The sequence below is a fragment of the Danio rerio genome, chromosome 14 (assembly GCF_052040795.2).
Source record: "Danio rerio strain M-AB ecotype USA chromosome 14, GRCz13ab, whole genome shotgun sequence".
Taxonomy (NCBI): domain Eukaryota; kingdom Metazoa; phylum Chordata; class Actinopteri; order Cypriniformes; family Danionidae; genus Danio; species Danio rerio.
In genome coordinates this window covers 50379406-50402263 of record NC_141034.1, presented here as the reverse complement: position 1 = coordinate 50402263, position 22858 = coordinate 50379406, and the positions used below count along the sequence as shown (strand labels likewise).

The 22858-nt window shown below is 35.8% G+C and overlaps 1 protein-coding gene across 5 annotated transcripts in view; it reads left to right on the top strand.

Annotated features, from left to right (window-relative positions):
• The window catches only part of mgarpa (mitochondria localized glutamic acid rich protein a), a 39280-nt gene extending 19050 nt beyond the window's left edge, over positions 1 to 20230 (top strand). The window contains exons 5-8 of one of the 5 annotated variants that reach the window (XM_087279944.1): positions 1333 to 1635; positions 9941 to 11287; positions 14131 to 14180; positions 16018 to 20230. In XM_087279944.1, the coding sequence (XP_087136070.1) occupies positions 1333 to 1635; positions 9941 to 11287; positions 14131 to 14150 (1670 nt within the window). In that variant the 3' untranslated portion in view covers positions 14151 to 14180; positions 16018 to 20230. 5 annotated transcript variants of the gene reach the window in all.
• The last annotated feature ends 2628 nt before the right edge of the window (positions 20231 to 22858 follow it).

Here is a 22858-nt window from a genome sequence, read left to right as displayed (position 1 = left end):
TTAAACATAATTTGGGAAATATTTAAAAAAGAAAGGAGGTTTAACAATTATAACTTCAACTATATATATATATATCTGAGTATATTATGCAAGTACATTAACAACCTCACATTAGGCAACAATAAATGTCTAGGTAGCGTTTTACCTCTAAATGAAAAGCTATAATTTGCAATATCTATAATGATGCCGTTTGCATTCAATAACATAAATTCTGTGTTAAGAAATGCCTTAGTTGAACTTTTTACCTAAAAAAGTTAATTGATATTAATAAAAATAATAGAGAAATAATGGGATTTATTATATAAATGGTAATGTGATTATATAATGATTTATGTCAAAATAAAATTATTAAAGTTGTGTTAACAAAAATAGTTTTTGAAGTAATTACATTTTTTTTATGTTATTTATTTATTCATTCATTTTACTTCAGCTTAGTCCCTTTATTTATCAGGTGTTGTCACAGCGGAATAAACCGCCAACTTATCCAGCATATGTTTTACACACGGATGCCCATCCAGCTGCAACCCATTGCTGGGAAACATCCATACATATACACACACACACACACATACACACACATACACACACTGGCCAATTTAGTTAATCTAATTCTTCTATAGCGCATGTCTTTAAACTGTGGGGGAAACCGGAGCACCTTGAGGAAACCCGTGCTAACACTGGGAAAACATGCAAACTCCACATAGAAATGCCAACCGGCCCAGCCGGGACTCGAACCAGCAACCTTCTTGCTGTGAGGTGACAGTGCTAACCACTAAGCCACCGTGTCGCCTTTTTCATATTAATAAACAAATTATAAGTTGCAAATTTTTGCAAAAAGATGCATCTGAGAGGTTCTCTTAAAATCAGCATTTTTTTCAGTTTCCTGTGTGTCAGTTTAGTAATCTCACTTTTATAGCAAATAACAGGTTCTTTTCAGTGTGTTTAAAATGAAATAAGTGCACAAAAACATTGGAGACTGTGAAAAATGCGTATTTTACAAGATCATTTCAGAGAACACTTAAGAAATCTGAACTCTTAAAATTGTGTCCTGAGAAAATTATTATTATTTTTATTTCTTAAATTCGTAAAGTATGTTCACTTGTCACAAAACAATGTGCCAATGCATTTTTTGAGCATTTTCCTGAAGCAAAAGATAAGTTAATACTCTATTCTTTAAGTTAAATATCATTAATTGACATTACACTAAATATCACTAATTGACGTTACTACAATAAATGACTAAACATTGACATTGTAAAGCAGTTTGAGTGAGTGTGTTAAACATTAAACTCATAGCTCAGTGTTTAATGTTTCTCTTTATTATCCGTTTAGAAGAATCGGCTGTCGAGGAAGCCGAGGTGGAGAGCGCAGTCGAGGCAGATAATTCTGCTGAAGTTCTGCTGGAAACGGAGGAGAAATCTGGAGCTCTGGAGAGCGTAGTGGAGGAAGTGGCAGAGACGGTGGCAGAGACTGCAGAGCTGGTGGCTGAAGTGGCAGGAGTTGTAGAGGAGACGGCGCAGGAAGTGGCAGCGGTCGCACAGGAAGTACAGAAGGTTGCAGAAGAAGTCGAAGCAGCAGCAGAGGCCATCGTGACTCCGGTCATTCAGGAAGAAGAGCCGGCGGCAGAGAGCAATGGTACGCCTTCAGTCTCCCAAGAGGAGGCAGTAGATCAGGCTGCTGATACAGAGGCCTAAAAGCCTCACGAGTACTCAAACACACACACACACACACACACACACACACACACACACACAATACTGAAGACTCAGTGTCCTCTATAGCAGAATTATCACTGGCTCACTTTATGTAAAAAAAATGGCACTTGGAACAAGATGTAGGACTACATTAATATTCTAATTTAATTCCTAAAGGGATAGTTCACACAAAAATTACTCGCCATTTACCCACCCTTAAGTGCTTAGTGCTTTAGCATGTTTTTTTCACTTGATCACAAAAGAAGATATTTTAAAAACTGTTAAAAACTTGTAACTATTGAATTCCATAGTAGGAAAAACAAGTACTATGGAAGTCAATGGTTACAGGTTTTAACATGTTTCAAAATATCTTCTTTTGTGTTCAACAGAAGAAAGAGTAACACTTTTAAATAGTGGTCCATTAGTAAATGTTAGATTATGTATTTATTAAGGTGATCAAACATTTAGTAATGCATTTATTGTGGTATTTATTCATCACAACGTCTGTTCATGTTAATTCATAACTCACTTTGCATTAACAAGCACAAATTTTATAGTTTAATAATGCATTAATAAACATTGAACTATGATTAATAATTGCTTTACAAGAATATCCATACTTAATTTAAACTCTTTTTAGCTAATGGACCATTATTCTGAAGTATTACAGATGAAAAAGTCAAACAGTGACCTGTGAATCAGGAGTAAATGAGGACGGAATTTTCAGTTATTCAGAGACAGATGTAGGGTTATCAAAGCATCAACTTCAGTACCAGTTGATACTAAAATTGAAATAATGTCTATTAAATTAAATGTCTAGACCAGGGGTGTCCAAACTCTGTCCAGGAGGGCCGGTGTCCTGCATATTTTAGCTCCAACTTGCCTCAACACACCTGCAAGGATGTTTCTAGAAAGCCTAGTAAGAGCTTGAGTAGCTAGCCCAGGTGTGTCTGATGGGGGTTGGAACTAAGCTGTGCAGGACACCGGCCCTCCAGGGCCGAGTTTGGACATGCCTGGTCTAGACCATAGATCTGAAACTCAATTCATGGAGGGCCGCAGCTCTGCACAGTTTTGCTCCAAGCCTGATCAAACACAGCTGACCCAACTTATGAAGGTGATCGTGACTATTTTGAACACCTCGATTAGTTGGATCAGTTGTGTTTGATAGGGTTGGTGCAAAACTGTGCAGAGCTCTGGCCCTTCAGGAATTGAGTTTGAGACCCATGGTCTAGAACTTTCGGATTTCACCCAAAATACCTTGTTTTGTGGACCGATGATCAATTAATAACATGTTTTTTTTTGTGGGTGGACTAACCATTCATAGCCATAGCCATAACCAACTAACAGCAGTGAAAAGTGGTGACATGTTGACCTTCAGAGCCAATCACAATCATATCTGTTAAGCCTGTGAACACAACGGCCAATCAGCTGTTTAAACTGATAGTTCACCCAAAACTGAACATCCTGTCATCATTCACTTGTTCCAAACCTGAGTTTCTTCTGTTGAACACAAAAGAAGATGTTTTGCTGAAAACCAGTAACCATCGACTTCCATAGTATTATGATTCCTACCATGGAAGTCAATGGTTACAGGTTTTCATCTTTCCTCAAAACATCATCTTTTTTACTTCAACAAGGGAAAGAAACTTATAAATGCTTGGAAGCATCTTTTTTGGGTGAACTGTCCCTTAAAAAACATGCTTAGATGTTTAATTTTAGTATCAATTACTATAAAAGTTGAAGTTTTTGACAATCCTAGACAATAAAGGACAGTGTATGTGATCGACTGTATAGTCTTCATTGCATTAAGGTGTAGCACAGGGTCCTTGCATTGTGGTAATGCCATCCCACTAAATTGCAGACAGTCAAGCCAAAAAAACCTAAAAATATAAAGACAGTCAAGTGATTCCAAACCCTTATGAGATGAACATAAAAGAAGAAATGATGAAGATGTTGTTATAAAAAAGTCATTTAATTCCACAGTAGAGATACCATACTATGGAATGGCTGCAGCTTTGCGACATTCTTCAAAATATCTTCTTTTGTGTTCAATGTTGAAGCAAGTGATAGATGAGTAATTTTTGAGCTGAACAGTCTCTATAATATGTACATTTCTATTATACTCCTGGAAATCCAGTGCTGATAACTGTAGAAACCACTGTGAGGACTCAAAGTTGCTGCTTTTTGTGACCAAACATTCCACAATTCCCAATACATCATCTGTTTCCTTTTCTCCTTCTCTTAGTTTCACTCTTAATGTCTAAAATCTGAGCCAACCTGACAGGTCTTTTTGTTTTTCAACCTCTATCCTGCCTTACCTCTTCTTTGAGGCACAATTGCATGTAAAGACACCACAAAAAGCTGCCAATGTACTGCTGTGTGTTGCTATTTATTATGTAATAACAGTGCCGGTGCATTTTGGATTTGTCAAAACTTGTGCTTCTCTGCCAGATATCACTTAGTTGGTACACGCCAGATGTTTCTGTGAAAAACTGTGAGTCTTTTTGCTCCCTATAGCGAATAGGCCAGCTGTGTTTCTGTATTAGTTGTCCCTTTATATTCCTCTGTGTGAATGAACGAACAAGGAACTCGCTAATTAAACAAATGAGCTCAAGTATGTGTGGTTCATGGACAATTTGCAACCGTGTGTTGAAAACTGATAAGGGATTCAAAACTATTTAATAAAATCATGGATAAATATGACAAGATATTCTCTGTGTTTAATTTGTTTTGCTCTCTCTTGAAAACATCCTGATTTTAGAAACTAATGTTATATCCTATACACTCACTGGCCACTTTATTAGGTACACCTGTCCAACTGCTCGTTAACTCACTTGCTCGTTAACTTGGCTAATCAGCCAATCACATGGCAGCAACTCATTGCATTTAGGCATGTAGACATGGTCAAGACGATCTGCTGTAGTTCAAACCGAGCATAAGAATGGGGATGAAAAAGGTGATTTTAGGTGACTTTGAACAGAGCATGGTTGTTGGTACCAGACACATGGATCCATCCTGCCTTGTATCAATAGTTCAGGCTGGTGGTGGTGGTGGTGTAATGGTATAGGGGATATTTTCTTGCCAAACTTTGGACTCATTTGTACCACTGTGTCAACAGCACAGCCTACCCAAGTATGGTTCCTGACCATGTTTATCCATTTATGACCACAGTGTACCCAGTTTCTGATGGATACTTCCAGCAGGATAACGCGCCATGTCATAAAGCGTGCATAATCTCAGACTGGTTTCTTGAACATGACAATGAGTTCACTGTACTCAAATGGCCTCCACAGTCACCAGATCTCAATCCAATAGTGCACCTTTGGGATGTGGTGGAACGGGAGATTCGCATCATGGATGTGCAGCTGACAAATGTGCATCAACTGTGTGATGCTATCATGTCAATATGGACCAAAATCTCTGAGGAATATTTCCAGGACTTTGTTGAATCTATGCCATGAAGGATTAAAGCAGTTCTGAAGACAAAACGGGGTCCAACTCTGTACTAGTAAGGTATACCTAATAAAGTGGCCGCTAAGTCTATATTTTAACATTGACCGTTCATCCTCTATTCCAAAAGTAATGTTTTAAAACGGTGAATTTAATGCAGAAGGGTTTTCTTTGTTAGTGTTTGGTAATATTTGTGGTGTGTCCCTTCCTTGGTGATATTTGGCAGTAAAGCCTCTTGTATAATTTGATGGGAAATGTCTTAAAAAATAGACATGCATTATGATAGATGCTGAAAGCAATGTCGTTCTGTGAAATGCCCCCCCAAAAAGCACACCATCTGAATGCATTTAAACTGCACTTAAAATACACCATCTGAGACGAAGTGCTCTTAAATGAATAGGCTTTTTCTTTGCTTTTAGAAACGTCTCTACTCTAGTGAGGATGAACATTTGTAGTCTACTTTCAATAATCTTAATTTCTGTCTTTCCTGTTGTTTCTGTGTCTCTAGACCTTCTAATCACACACACACACTGAAATATTCTACAAAAGTAATGTTTGATAACACCAAATATTATTTATTATTATTTATATTAGTATTATATTAGTATTATTTTTTTATTTATATTAGTAATATTATTTATTATTATATTAGTATTATTATTTATATAAGTAATATTATTATTATTATTATATTAGTAATAATATTTATACTAGTAATATTATTATATTAGTATTATTATTATTTATTAGTAATATTATTTATTATATTAGTATTATTTTTTATATTAGTAATATTATTATATTAGTAATATTTATACTAGTAACATTATTTGTTATATTAGTAATATTATTTACTATTATATTAGTAATATTATTTATATAAGTAATATTATTTATTAGTAATATTATTTACTTTTATATTAGTATTATTATTTATATTAGTAATATTATTTATTATATTAGTAATAATATTTATACTAGTAATATTATTATATTAGTATTATTATTATTTATTAGTAATATTATTTATTATTATATTAGTATTATTATTTATATTAGTAATATTATTATTATATTAGTAATATTTATACTAGTAACATTATTTGTTATATTAGTAATATTATTTACTATTATATTAGTAATATTATTTATATCAGTAATATTATTTATTAGTAATATTATTTACTTTTATATTAGTATTATTATTTATATTAGTAATATTATTTATTATATTAGTAATATTATTTATTATTATATCAGTATTATTATTTATATTAGTAATAGTATTATTATATTAGTAATATTAATACTAGTAATATTATTTATTATATTAGTAATATTATTTATTAGTAATATTATTTACTATTATATTAGTGTTAGTATTTATATTAGTAATATTATTTATTATATTAGTAATATTTATTATTATTATATTAGTATTATTATATTGGAATTAATATTTATTATCATTTATATTTTAGTAACATTATAATTATTATATTAGTAATATTATTTATTGGTATTATTAGTATTATATTGGTATTAATATTTATTATTATTTATTTTAGTAATATTATTATTATATTAGTATTATTATTTATTATTATTTATATGAGTTTAGGCCTTAATTCATGCTAATAAGTACTGGCTTATTACCTGCCTATTATTAAGATATTAACTGTTCATTTGTAGTTATGAAGTCTGATCTTATTCTGCATCTCTAATCACACAAAACCAAAACTTCTACCTTACTAACTATTAATAAACAGCTGATTACTTGTTTATTTAGCTAGTAGTGTTAGTTTATGGTTGGTTAATATCATGAATTGTGACCAAAACTGATGAATTACCTAATATTTTAACCAAACAAGTATTTAAAAGTTATAAAATGTCTAAAAATTATGTTTCCACTCGGTATTAATATGCATTTGCTAGTATACAAAACTCTTTCCATGTTCTACATAATTTTTTCTCTAGTGCTTGAGTAGTATTATAAGGACCTACTGTGAATTATACTATAGTAAGTTGAGCAGGAGCCACAGCTTAGAGCACACTATTCATTTTCTTTTCAGCTTAGACCCTTCATTAATCAGGGTTCAACTTATCCAGCATATGTTTTACGCAGCGGATGCCCTTCCAGCTGCAACCCATCTCTGGGGAAACTAGAGCACATTATTTATTTATTATTTTACATTATCCCTTTATTCATCAGAGGTCACCACAGCGGAATGAACCGCCAGATTATTCAGCATATGTTTTACACAGCGGATGCCCTTCCAGCTGCAACCCAGTACTAAGAAACACCCATACACTTTCATTCACACACATACACTAGTGCCAATTAAGCTAATTCAATTCACTTATAGCGCAAGTCTTTGGACTGTGGGGGAAAGCGGAGCACCTGGAGGAAACCCACACCATCACAGGGAGAACGTGCAAACTCCACACAGAAATACCAACTGGCCTAGCTGGGGCTCGAACCAGCGACCTTCTTGCTGTGAGGTGACAGTGCTAACCACTGAGCCACCGTGCCACCCTAGAGTACAATATTTGTAGATTATTTACAAAGTTCAACTTTAATATAGTGAAGGTTTTCGTTTGGAGGTGGTTTGAGTCCTGTCAAAGTGTAAACATTCCAAACAATAGTAAAGCATTCAGACACAATTGTTTTATTTTTCAGTTTTAATTTGCACTTTTTGAATGCTGTTAAACTCCCCTAAAAAGTATTGATCTTTGCTTGTAACTTGTAATGTTTGAATCTTTTATGCTGACTCACTCCTTTACAAAATCATCAATCATTTTAAAACAACAACTTTTTTGTAAATATAGCTATTGAAATTATTTGATGAAAATAAATATTACAATGCCTTTTTTTTTTTTTTAAATATATGACTCTGGACCAGAAAAGAAGGTCGCTGGTTCAAGCCTCGGCTTGGTCAGTTGGCATTTCAGTGTGGAGTTTGCATGTTCTTCCCGTGTTCGCGTGGGTTTCCTCCGGGTGCTCCGGTGTCCCCCACAGTCCAAAGACATGCGGTACAGGTGAATTGGGTTAGCTAAATTGTCTGTAGTGTATGAGTGTGTATGAATGTTTCCTAGGGATGAGTTGCAGCTGCGTAAAACATGTGCTGGATAAGTTGGCGGTTTATTCCGCTGTTGGAACCCCAGATTGATAAAGGGACTGAGCCGAAAAGAAAATGGATGAATATGAGTGCGTGTGTTTCCCAGTGATGGGTTGTGGCTGGAAGGCCATCCGCTGCGCAAAACATGTGCTGGATAAGTTGGCGGTTCATTCCGCTGTGGCGGCCCCTGATTAATAAAGGGACTAAGCCTAGAAGAAAAAGAATGAATGAATGAAAGCTAAATACTGTATATAAGCTTTCCATTGATTTATTTGACAACGTTTAGGACATTATTTATATTTGGTGGAGATGCAACTAAGTGGAAAATCTGTAATCTGAGGTTCAAAGCCATCAAAATATTGAAAAAATTGCCTTTTAAAAACAAATTTTAATGCTAAATGAAATTAAATTCAACTTATGAGTTATGATAAATTTACAACAGGAAATTTACGAAACGTCTTCATGGAACATGATCTTTACTTAATATGGTAATTCATTTTTGGCATTAAAGAAAAATTGATAACTTTGACCAATACATACATTCATTTTTTTTATACATTCATACGGCCAATGTAGTTCATCCAATTCACATATACCGCTTGTCTTTGGGCTGTGAGAGAAACTGGAGCACCCAGTGGAAATTCACACCAACACGGGGAGAACATGCAAACTCCACACAAAACTGCCAACTGACCCAGCCAGCACTTGAACGAGTGACCTTCTTGCTGTGATGCGACAGTGCTAATCACTGAGCCACCATGTTGACCTTGACCAATACATTGTTTTTTTTTTTTTTTTTTTTTTTTTTTTGCCTGTTACCAAAAAAAATGCCCATGCAAAGAAAAACTGCATATGTAGTCCAGGGTCACATGTTGAGCAGGTCTGACTTGTGATCAGATTGACAAAAGAAATTTTAATGGAATAATTAAGTAAGGTGGGTGACACGGTGGTGCAGTGGGATGTGCTGTTGCCTCACAGCAAGAAGGTCGCTGGTTTGAGCCCCGGCCGGGTCAGTTGGCATTTTTTGTGTGGAGTTTGCATGATCTCTCCGTGTTCGTCCAAAGTCCGAAGACATGCTGTACAGGTGAATTAGGTAAGCCAAATTGTCCATAGTGTATGTATGTGTGCGAATGAGTATGTATGGGTTTCCCAGTGATGGGTTACGGCTGGAAATGCATCTGCTGCGTAAAACATAAATGCTGGATAAGTTGGCAGATCATTCCGCTGTGGCGACCCCTGGATAATAAAGGGACTAAGCCGAAAAAAAATTATTAATTAACTAAGGTGAATTTGGTAAACAGGTGGCACGGTGGCTCAGTGGTTAGCGCTGTCGCCTCACAGCAAGAAGGTCGCTGATTCAAGTCCTGGCTGGGCTGTTGGCATTTCTGTGTGGAGTTTGCATGTTCTCCTCATGTTAGTGTGGGTTTCCTCCGGGTGCTCCGGTTTCCCCCACAGTCCAATGACATGTGCTAAGGTGAACTGGACAAACTAAATTGGCTGTAGTGTATGAGTGTGAGAGTGGGGCTGGAAGGGCATCTGCTGCAAATTCATATCCCAGAATAATTGGTGGTAAAACAGGGACTAAGCTGAAGGAGAGTGACTGAGGGAGCATTTTAAAACCAGTTGCAAACCTCAAACATTTATGTGATTATTGGCTGGCTTGATTGTGTCTTTCAGTGGTCACACCAGTCTCGCTTAGCCCAGAAACAGCAGATCTGGCTGCTGCCTCCGTGATTGAGCTCATTCCAGTGGAGCCGCTATCTGTGGAAGACGTCCCGGTTGAATCTCTACCAGAGAAGGTGCTTAATTTGGAAAGTGAACCAATAACAGAGGAAGCACCAATTTCTCCAGTATCAGATTCTGTTGGAATAGAAGAGGCTTCGTTGTCTATTGCGCCAGTCATAGAAGAACCAGAAGCTGTAGAGGAACCAGTTGTAGCCATACTGGCAGAAGAGACTCCATTAGTAGAGACACCAATCGATTCACCAGAAACAGCTGGATTTCTCGCTCCAGTTTCTGAAAGTCCCCCAGCAGAGGAAACATCAGTTGATTCATCATTAGTTTCTCCAGTAATTGAAGAACCACCAGTTTCCCCAGTTGTCGATGAACCACATGTTGTTGCTCCAATAGTTGAGGAGGCATCCTTTGCTCCAATCACTAAAGAAGCGCCAGTTTCTACAGTTATCGAGGAACCAGTTGTGGCATTAGTTGTTGAAGAGTCTAAGCAGACACCAGTAGTCACTCCAGTGATTGAAGAACCACCAGTTGTGGAGGAACCACATGTTGATGTAATTGTTGAAGAATTGCCCATTGCTACATCGACCGAAGAAGCACCGGTTTCTCCAGTTATTGAGGAACCAGTTGCCATATTAGTTGTCGAAGAGCCTGAAGAGACACCAGTTGATTCACCAGTAGTTGCTCCGGTAATTGAAGAACCTTCAGTTTCTCCAGTTATTGAGGAACCACATGTTGATGTAACGGCTGAAGAATTATCAATTGCTTCTCTGTCCGAAGAAGCACCAGTGTCTCCGATTGTTTCCTTAGTTGTAGAAGATGCAACACCCGTTGATCTGCCGGTGTCTTCAGAAACATCTGATCTACCAGTATTAGAAGTGGACGCATTGACAGACGATGCACCGTTGGCCTCTATTCCAGAAGAGGAGCCAGTTTTATTGGTATCTGAAGAAGCTGCTGTTACTGCGACTGAAGAAACACCTGTTGTTGTACCAGAGGAAACACCTGCTGCCGCTGAAGAGGTCGCTCCAGTAGTTGAGATCATTGCAGAAGCACAAGAAAGTGAGGATGTTAATGCAACCGTAAGTACAGAGGGGATTCAAGAAAGTGCAGTTGTGGAAGTTGTGGAAGTTGCTGTGGAAGAACCCAAGCGAGACTTCATAGTGGTCGTCCTGGAAGGAGCTCCTAAATCCGAAAAGAAACCCATGGTGCTCGGCGTATCCCCTGTGATGGGCAGGATCATCCCAGCTCCTGATGATGATGATGAGGAGCCATCGGGTCAGGTAACAGGTAATCTGGTTTAACAAAAAAATTATGTGCCAGCTTTAACACTCGCAATGAGTTCCTTCTGCTTACAATCACAAATCATTAATAATTACACTCTCCTGGAAACAAGACCTGAAAGGGTGTGATTTGGGTAACAGGTTCCGATTGGTTAAAACAAAGATGGACAATTCTAAATATGTACGTCAATGCTGGGTCATATCTGAATCCAGATAGGAATGGCGACTGGAGGCTTGGGTCAGGTTGCCCGTAGACAATTAAGAGCTAGTCTCACCTGTGGAACCGACCCATTGGATGCATATAAACACACAAGAGACAATCTGTTATTACACATGGTTGTTTCTTTGTTCTCTCAGCTGTCTTATAAAACTAGTTCAATAGTTTAAACTGGTATTAACAGCATTCAGACTGCTATATTTTTACTACACAAAGGCTATCTTGAATAAAAAGGAAAATCGTTTAAAACTAAATATAATCACACAACCCGGGCTCATTGTGGAAACGTAGTCCTGTGGACGTCTCTGGAGACCGCGGAATACATCCTGGCGGGTTTTATTGGCTGCAGTTTTTGTTTTCGCGAATCCGCGAGAGGCCGCTGTTGCGCGCTTTTTCGCACCTCAGACGCCTCTCGCGAGCGTGGTTCGCGCCCACGCTGTTCTCGCGTGAACCCGCTGGAGGCCGCTGTCCAACTAACCGGATGATTGACTGCGCGACCAGCCAATTGGCCGACCCGCCCTCCTCCTTCCCCGAACCCAACCCATTTTACCGACCGACCCGCCCACCCGCTCGCTTCCCTAAACCCGAGCGACAGTTTACAAAAGCTGTCCAAAAAAATAAAAGTCCCGATTTTAATTTTTTTTTCTATCGCGTTTTCGGATTTCGCCGCGTTCTCACCCTGTCACGAAACTCGTTCACTTAATTTTTGGGATTCTGTTTTCGTCCTAACTGATTTCTGGAACCGCTCTTCCCCGTACTCGAAACCGGTCGCCGTGGTCGACTCCTCTTCGAATCTCGAGCCTGCCGACGTTACACGGTGAGCTGAGTGGACAAACGGGTTTCAGCGGGGAAGCCCTCCGCTAGGAGGTAAGGCAAGCGCGAAAGGAAACGGCGTCACACCGCCCCACAGCGTTCGCTTGAAAAAAATAAACGCGGCCGTACGTACCCCCCGGGACATATTCCGCTGTCTCCAGAAACGGAGCTACGTTTTCAGAATGAGCTTGGGTTGCAATCACAATAATATCAAAATCACTTCAGACAGTATTAACACATAGCAATACAAATAGGAAAACAGTTGTTCTCAGTCATGAAGCCCTTTAGTTCCACTCGAATTCTCCATGACCTCTGACCTAGTTTGGTGGCTCCGGAAAATAGCGTTAAAATAGACAGACAAAGAGAGGAGCAAGGACACTGCATGGACATTCTTAAATGAAGCAGTATGTTAACTTATTCATTAGTCAAAATCATTTCAAATTTAAATACTTATTCAAATAATCATATTAATAAAGCAATGAGAAAAAGGACAAAGTTGATCCATGCTGGGATGGATTGGTAGGCAGAAATCTGGATCCATTAGAATTATTAGACCTTCTGAGTTAATAGCCCGCCTGAATATTTTTCCCTAATTTCTGTTTTAATGAAACACAACTCATTTCTAACCTAAGAACTCTTTTCTAATAACTGATTTATTTTAGCTTTGCCATGATGACAGTAAATAATATTTTACTAGATATTTTTTAAGTCAACGGGCAAGTTATTGTATAACGATGGTTTGTTCTATAGACAAAGGAAAAAAAAATTGCTTAAGGTGGCTAATAATTTTGATCTTAAAATGTTTTTTTATTTTTATTTTTTATTAAAAACTGTTTTTATTTTAGCTGAAATAAAACAAAAAAGACTTTCTCCAGAAGAAAAAAATATTATAGGAAACACTGTGAAAAATTCTCTCCTCTGTTAAACATAATTTGGGAAATATTTAAAAAAGAAAAAAAATTTGAAGAAGGTCTAATCATTTTATACAATATATGAAGGTAGTAGTGTTAGTACTTTAAAATACACTGGTCTGTAATACTCTGTATAGTAGAGTAAAATTATTGTCAAATTTAGAAAATTATTTTATTATAAAATTCTGGTAACCACAGCTGATTTCTTTAACAGTGTATTTAAAGCAATGACAAATACATTATAGTGTTTTTTAATGGGTCAGTTATGTGAGTTCAGATTTTGTGATATGAAGGGATTTTACATGCAGATTTTTTTTTTTCACACTTATTTAAATAAGTAAAAAAAATTCTACACTTAATCAAATCACTACATTTATTTTCTTTGCGCAATCAAATAGCTAATAATGTTGTAAATTCGGTGAAATAGTGTTCCATCTAGGGTGTAACATGATTTTATGTATCATACTTATTCTAGACTCTAAAAATGCTGGGTAAAATTGGGACAAGCCTAAACATCGGGTTAAATTTGGTCCTTTAAATTTAATTATATATCTTCATAAAATATTAAACCTGCAGTTGGTTTTGTCCATATTTCACCCAAATTTAAGTTGAAATGACCTAGCATTTTTTAGAGTGTGACCTTTACTGATTAAAAATATATAAACTAATATGTGATCTTGCTGTAATTTGCTATGGTATACATGTTTAAGATCTTCTTGCTGTCAAATCAGTAAAATGTAGTGGTTTGAAGGATAGTTGCAAAGTATTATGTCCTTGTTTTTTGCTCAGAAAAAAAAATGACACTAAAAACAGGACAATTTCTAATGAAAAAAAAACATTTGACCTATCTACTGTACATTGTAACTTTCTTTTTATGATCTAAATGTACTTCTGCATTATCATTCACAGAGAAAGCGCCGGTTGCTTAAAGTGCAGATGTATTAGCACCAACTGAAAAGGTAATATTACATTTTAATGCTGTTGTATTATCATATAATGCTTGGTGTAATAGGCACTTTTCAAAAGTTTACAGTTGGTAAGATTTTTTTTATGGAAGACTTGTTACAAGCAAAAATCTATTTTAAATAAATGTAACAAAAAGAAAATGGATTAAATGAATGAATAAATTACAATTTAAAATATACTTGTATCATGTATTTACATTATTTTAAATGGTTACAGTATTTTTTACTTTTTGTTTTCGATAGGTAGACATTTTGATCATAAAATTCAACCATTAAATGATTGTTTTTACTAAAATATTTAAATGTCACATGATCAGATCAGTTTAAATACCTCCTGCACATCTGAAAGAAGTAACATGTAGAAATGTTAATGTCACAATTGTAACAGGTTGTATTAAAATTGTTACTAATTGAAATTAATTATTAGTGAAGTGGCCAAGTTTTGTGTCCCACACTTGAAAATCTGCACTCTACCTTTAACCTATCCAAATACACACACATGTACAATTAGTTTAACTAACAAGTATTTAACTAACATAATATTAATAGAGGCTTGAAGTTTGTGTGGTCTAAAGAATACACTACCTGAAAAAGTATTGTCGTCTGTCCAAGTTTTATGAATAACAAATAATATCTTGACTTCTAGTTGATCATTTGGTATCAGAAGTGGCTTATATGAAAGGGAAAGGCTTCTAGATTACGCTTATTTTACCAAAATAAAATATGATCATGTCTTGATTTTTAATTATTTCATTAGGACTGTAAGGTTTGACTTTGCTTAGACAAAAGTCTTGCTGCAGTGGAGACAGAATGAATATTGTGTCTGACTCCATCATGAGCTTGGAGGACTGCATCCACACATCTCTGCACTGACTCAAATCACTTATTAATAAAGTCATCTGGAGGCAAAGAAAGTGTTCATGCAGGACTCCCAGAGTTCATCTAGAGTCTTTGGATTCATCTTCAATGCCTCCTCCTGTCATCTTACCCCAGACATGCTCAATAATGATTATATCTGGTGACTGGGTTGGCCAATACTGCAGCAGCTTGACCTTCTTTGCTTTCAAGAACGGATGTGGAGGCTGAAGTATGATGAGGAGCACTATCCTGCTGAAGAATTTGCCCTCTCCTGTGGTTTGTAATGTAATGGGCAGCACAAATGCCTTGATACCTCAGGCTGTTGATTTTGTCATCCACGCTGCAGATCTCCCACACACCACCATCCTGAATATATCCCCAAACCATGATTTTTCCTTTATCAAACTTGACTGATTTCTGTGAGAATCTTGGGTCCATGGTTCCAGTAGGTCTTCTGCAGTATTTGTGATGATTAGGATGCAGTTCAACAGATGATTCATCTGATAAATCAACCTTCTGCCACTTTTCTAAATGATTACCTAGACATCAAGTTATAATTTGGTATTCTTACAACTGGAATTGACAACAAGACGTTTGTCAGGTAGTGTACAATGTATGTTCTCAGATTTCCCGCAAAAAAATGTAATAAACCTTTAGATTAAAGAGATAGTTTTTCCAAAAAATTTAATTGTCATAATTTACTCACCTTTTTTTGTGTTTGTTTAGCACAAAACAAGATATTTTGAAGAAAGTTTGTAACCACTGACTTTCATAGTATCTGTTTTTCCTGCTATGGAAGTCGAGGTTTCTGACATTTTTCAAATTATCTTCTTTTGTGCTAAAAAAAAAAAACTCAAACATGTTTGGAACAAGTAAAGGGTGAGTAGATGATGACTGAATTGTCATTTTTGGGTGAACTACCCATTTACATGGGCTAACGTAACATTATCTTTGTCTTTTTCTCACTTTGCAGCAGTCAGATGTTGATCTGGGATAGTAAAGTGGTTCCCTGATACAGAATTAGTGATGTGCCTTTCCCCTTCCCTGATGCCTGCGTCCACACTGATGTCTCAGCTCTCTCTGTGACTCTCCACTGAAAAATGGTTACTACACCTGAACCTTCACTTTACTCGTATGTGAGGCATACAGGTTTACTCACAATAATGATAAAATGCATGCAAAGCTGTGAAAGAGCCTTTTTTAAATGGAACTCCACTCATTTGAGTCAAATGCACAATATGAGCCTATACTACAGCAGTGTTTCCCAACCCTGTTCCTGGAGGCACACCAACGGTACATAGTTTGGATGTCTCCCTCATCTGAACCATTACCTTCAGGTTTTGGAGCATCGTCTAACGTGCTGATGTTTTGATTCAGGTGTGTTTTGAATAGGAAGAGGTTGAAAATGTATACTGTTGGTTTGCCTTCAGGAACAGGGTTGGGAAACACTGCATTATAGTTTACCCTACCTCAAATCTCACTTTATAGGACATGACTTGATATTGAAATTAATGGTTACAATACCAGCAGAATATGCCACAAACACTGCCATACCTGCACGCTGGCCACCAGATTTCAGGTTTCTCCTTTAAAAACGATGCTATCGGCATTATTTATTAACTAACTCTATTTAATTTCTACCTCTCTCTACCTCAGCTTGAACAGTGTTGTTTTTCCTTTTTACACATTTCCAGTGTTAGCAACCCGCTGCCATTCATAATGTCATGACTAGGTCAAAATGAAGATTTATCAAAATAATCGGTAACACTTTACTTGATTATAAAGGTCTTATGAACATCCCTTCAGGACATGACAAGTCATGAAAGTGAAGCTTTCATGCATGCTTATGACAACTGTTATTAAGTGTAATTTGCTCAGTAATGTAATATTAAATGCAAAGATGGCATTGATTAGGAGAACTTGACATAACACATACATCACAATCTTTGATAACTTGACATTACCAAAACAACAAAACTTGTCATAAATCTGTCATAAACATGATTGTGATGAGGCATTATAATTGTGTCATTTTTCTGATCACATTTTCAGTGGAGCTAGCTGTATTTGTCATTAAAATGTCTCATTTAAAGTGTCACTACTCTGTCAAATCTTTTTTAATTGTGCCATTAATTAATACTTAATAACATTTTAGTGACAAATTCAGCTTGTACCACTGTAGTTGAGGTAAAATAATATTAATGACGCTGTTATAAAATTCATAACATTTTATAACATACATTTATAATGACTTATTGACAATTATGTTTATGACAGATTTATGACAGGTTTTGTTAACCCTTGTGCACTGTTCAGATTTATTACCCTTTTATTGTGCTGGGGATGAAAACATCCACTGAATTAAACTGCTGTAAAAATGCATCAGATTAAGATTTTTTTCGAAATATTTTGCTTAAATCTTTTATCAACCTCAGTCCTATCAAAACTACTGAATGTTTTTAGAAATTACAGGATTTTAACTCTTTGATTGCCAAATTCACTAATGTTGTCACTGATTTGGTGAAAAAAAAAAACAAAACGACGTATTTTCAATATAAAAAGTAATTGTGCACAGAATTTTTCATCTTTTATCACAGTCTTGGACATTACCAGTCACCATAAGTAACAATGTTGGCTTTAATGCATTGTTAGATTTTCATTTTGTTCTCCTTAATTTACTGTCGGTGGCTGTTTTTGCTCCATTGACTTCCATTATAACCACATTTGATGGTGCATAAATACCAGGCCCGGATTGGCTAATCGGGTGGACCGGGACAATTCCCGGTGGGCTGGTCCGTTTTTTGGCAGTGAGGGCCAGTGTCTCTAGCTGCTTGCACTCTCAGCAGGCGCACTTTTTTTCATTTATTTATTTATTTGATCATAGCCTCACTCTTTTTATTCATTATTTTGCCGCAGCTCCGCTCTTTTTATTTATTTTCTCGTAGCCCCGTTAGAAAATGCAGCCCGCACATTAATGGTGATGTATCTCATTCCACCCCAAACAGCGGCACCTTTGTGAATATTAATTAATATTAAAGAATATTACACCTGCTCAATGAAAATCAGATGATTCACTACATTAATAAATCTGACAAAACTTGATCAGAAATCTTAAAAGGGGAGAAAAAGAGTTGGGTGAAAAAAAACATCAATAGCAGCAGATAACAGTGCAATACTTATTCTTTATCTTTTTTAACTTAACAACGCCATCGTGGTCTAGTGGTTAGCACGTTGTGTTACGACGTCAAGATCCGAGATCGAACCTCACCAGAGTAAAATATTAAATATATATATTTTTTTATTTTAGTGAAAAGATATATAGTAATGTTTGGGTTACTTATGTAGGGGTACATGTTTTTTTTTTTTTGTGTGACGACCGTTACAAAGGACTGGATATCTATAAAGAATTAATGTTCTCATATTTATGAAAAGCATTTAAGTTCTAAAGCAGCTGTGTCCTTTAAAAAGACGTTATAGTGTCAATAGAAACTGAATTGGAAATGACGTTATTTTAGTCAGTTGTAAACTGAGGTGGGCCGGTCTAAGGCTTGAAACTCCAGAGCTGAAAAGGAGTCCCACTCCTGCCCTGATAAATAGTCTTTGTTTTTGTTTACTCCATGTAGTTCTGAGAGCTGAGATGTATATTTTGATTTTCTCTCACACACACACACACACACACACACACACACACACACACACACACACTTTAATTTGCTTTTATACTCCATGTATAATCCAGAAAGCTTTTTTTTGTATCCAAGGGGTTAATAGGGCCAACTAATGATCAACAGTGAAATTTACAAGTTTTACCTCTTCCCAACTGGGAAAACCACCAACAATTAAATATGCATGATTAAATGATGTCGGGGCTTTGCAATCTTGTAAAAAATGTGGTTATAATAAACAGCCACCAAAAGAATATTAAAGAGAAAAAAAGAAAATTATTCAAAAACAATGCATCAAAATTAATTTTGTTTTACATGTCCAAGACTTTGATTAAAAGGTAAAAGAAAATCCAGCCCACAATTACTTTTTATATTATTATTGCATCATTTTGTGTGTTTTTTTCTCACCAAATCAGTGACATCAATTATGAATTTGGCAATCAAAGAGTTAAAATCTTGTAAATTTCTAAACAATTTAGTAGTTTTAAACAGGACTGAGGTTGATTAACAGATTTATGCCAAAAAATAAATGGATTTTTTCATCCCCAGTACAACAAAACAGTAGTAAATTTGCCCTGAGTGTAATTGAGTCATTGAGTTCTTTGAAAATTTCAAAGCATTTTCTAAAAATATGTGCCAAAATAAGACTTGTCACTAAAAATCATCACATTTGCTGAAACACTGAAAAAGTTATGGCCTAATGGAGAATTAAAAATCACCCCAGAGTGGATGAAAATATCCCCAACAGTAGATAAGGGGTAATGTCAAGTCGTCATGAAAACAACGTTTAAAATGTCATTACTGAGAAAATGAAACCTAATGACAGTTGTCATAAGCATGCATATAACCTCATTCACATTCATGACGTCATCTCATGATCATAAAGGTTTCATGACAGTCTTATAAACACCACTTTAACTAAAGGGTACCAAATAAGCAATACTATAATATGCCATGTTCACATTCCAGTATTAATTCTGAAGCCAGATATTATCCAAGAGGAAAAGCCTTTTTGCTCAATACTTTGCTTTTATTTTGTGATCAATCATCATCATCATCAATATATGTGATTATAAAACATTACTTCCTTTGTGTCAAAAGGATGCTCCATAAACCTGTTATGCCAAAGTTACACCCTTATTACTTTCAATTTTATTTTATTAGATGCTAGTCTGCACTCATTCTGAATTTAGACTGGTAGACAAGGGAAATAAAGGTTGGATAAATACAAGAAAACCACCTATAACCTCTTAATCGTTTGTTGTTTATTTCTTTCACACATGTCTGAAAAGGGACCTCGAGTGTTACACGATTACAGATTTATAATGTGAATGTGAGGGAATAATGTGAAGTATGTTACAGTATCATTAATGGTGTTTTCATGGGTTCTCTTTGTTTAAGGGTTAGTTCTATAATACACATTATTGTGGTGTTTTGAGGTTTCACTTTTAATGTAGGCCATAAACAGGGGGGGTTTAACTGTGAATGTAAACCAGAGGGAAAATAAAGAATTAAAAAGCATTTTATGTGTGCTTGTGTATAATTAAAGATTGTAATTAATTTAGATTTAATATTTTTTAGATTTCTCTGTTTGGTGTGTTGCATAATGAGTTTTGTAAATTTTGGAGAAGCGTCTTCTAGATCAGGGCTGCTCAACCCTGTTCCGGAGATCTACCTTCCTGCAAAGTTTAGCTCCAACCCTGATTGAACACACCTGAACCAATAAATTAGGACCTGAACAGCACTTGATAATTACATGCAGGTGTGTTTGATATGGGATGCAACTGAAATCTGCAGGAAGGTAGATCTCCAGATGCAGCGTTGAGCATCCCTGTTCCAGATCAATGGTAAGGATTTCTCACAGAGGGAAAGTTGGTTGTTCATTCGCACATTATGTATATTCATTCTTTTTTTTTTTCTGGCGGCTTAGTACCTTTATTTATCTGCAGTCGCCAGAGCGGAATGACCCGCCAACTTTATTCAGCATATGTTTTTACATAGCAGATGCCCTTCCAGCCGCAACCCATCACTGGAAAACATCCATACACACTCATTCACCACCACACACATACACTACAGTCAATTTAGCTTACCCAATTCACCCATAGCGCATGTCTTTGTACTGTGGGGGAAAGCGGAGCACCCGGAGGAAACCCACACAAACACGGGGAGAACATGCAAACTTCAAACAGAAACGCCAACTGACCGGTCGAGGCTCAAAGCTTCTTGCTGAGAGGCGATCGTGCTACCCACTATGCCACTGTGATGCCACATTATAAAGTATTACTTGCACATTATAAATAGGGAAAATCATATTAGCAGCCAATGACTTTCAAAGTACAACATTGTTCACAGTCAAGTAAATAGTGCTAATGTTGTTTTAAAGTCAGACCTAAAGCAATTTCAGACTGAATATTCAAAGTACTGTAGCGTGGTTAACAATATAGGGAATTTGCGAATATAAAACCAACTTTACCTCAATGGATTTGTCTGGTTTGAAATGCACAGGTTATAATTTCAGAAATTAGTACAAATAATATTGTGTATTATGGGGATATTGGCGGTTCATTCTACTGTGGCAACCCTAGATTAACAAAGGGACTAAGCCGATAATAAAATGAATAAAGTATGGGGATATTGTTGGCAATTGTCCTGTAGAATATGTATTTTTTAAATTAGTTTACATTTAGTGTTTTATTTTATATAATTTAATTGTAATCATTAATTTATTTGCCCGAGACATGTTTGAACATGATGCAACACAAATTACGTAAAATGTAATTTAATGCTAATCTCAGCAGACTAATTTTAGGTATTAATAATTATGATTTAATACTAGATAGCACTATGTATCAAATATACCTATTAATTAACATTTTAAAATCGAGTTTGATGAAATTAATTTTTTTTATTATTATTATTAGGCCCAAAACATTGTATTGGCTATGCTATAAGCATATACATACAATAACAAACAGGCAAAATAATAATATTTATCAATGAAAAAATATACAAATAAAAACAAAGGAAATAAAGAGAAACAACTGAACACAGGGTGTAGAATAAATACATATTTAAAAAGCAAAACTTACTTGAACAGGAAAAGAGGTGCAGACAGATAAGGTTTTTAGAGCCGTATTGTTGTCAGATCAATGAATGGTATTGTTTAAATACACTCATAAAAACAACAAACACCGGTCTGGAGCTTGAAAATGTTGCAATTATGAATGTGGAATTTTTCAAGGAGCAAAACCAAGTTTGCTTGATGAAATATCTTTTCTTTTTTTTATTGCAAACAGAATACAGCTGACATGTAAACAACATCGGGGTGTCTGCAGGGTCTTAAAATGTCTTACATTTTAAAAACTACATTTTAGGCCTTAAAAAGTTTTAAATTCACCAAAATAATGTCTTTAAGGTTTGAAATAATTTTAAACAGGTGTTCATTTATCAGGCCAAACACTCATTCAATCACCAACAATACATCTCAATAGAACCTTTAACAAAAGTGTAAGTTGTTAACTCTTTATTTTAAGTCTATGACCAGAGTTTGCTTGTTTTGACACATTATTTCAAATATGTGGCTTAGAAATAGCTAAATTAGATTGTTTGGTGGGGACCATTAAAAATCTTTTCCACTAGCTGGCCTTTAGAAAAAGATTACTTGGTGTTTAACTTTGTATAAATCTGAAACTGTTCATAATGGTCTTGAAAAGGTCTTAAATAGTCTTGGTGACCCTAAATGTTTGTATATAATACACAAAATATCAATTAAACATATTGTCAGTAAAAAAATATACAAAGACAAAATAAATAAAGATAAATATGAACTTGGGAGACACAGTGGATCAGTGTTTAGCACTGCCGCCTCACAGCAAGAAGGTTGCAGGTTCGAGTCCCAGCTGGGTCAGTTGTCATATCTGTTTCCTCCAGGTGCTCTCGTTTCCCCCACAGTCCCATGACATGCGCTTTAGGTGAATTGAATAAACTAATTTGCCCGTAGTGCATTTGTGTGAATTGAGTTTGTACGGGTGATTCCCAGTACTGGATTGCAGCTGGAAGGGCATCCGTTGTGTAAAACATATGCTGGATAAGTTGGCGGTTCATTTCGCTGTGGTGGCCCCTGATGAATAAAGGGACAAAGCCAAA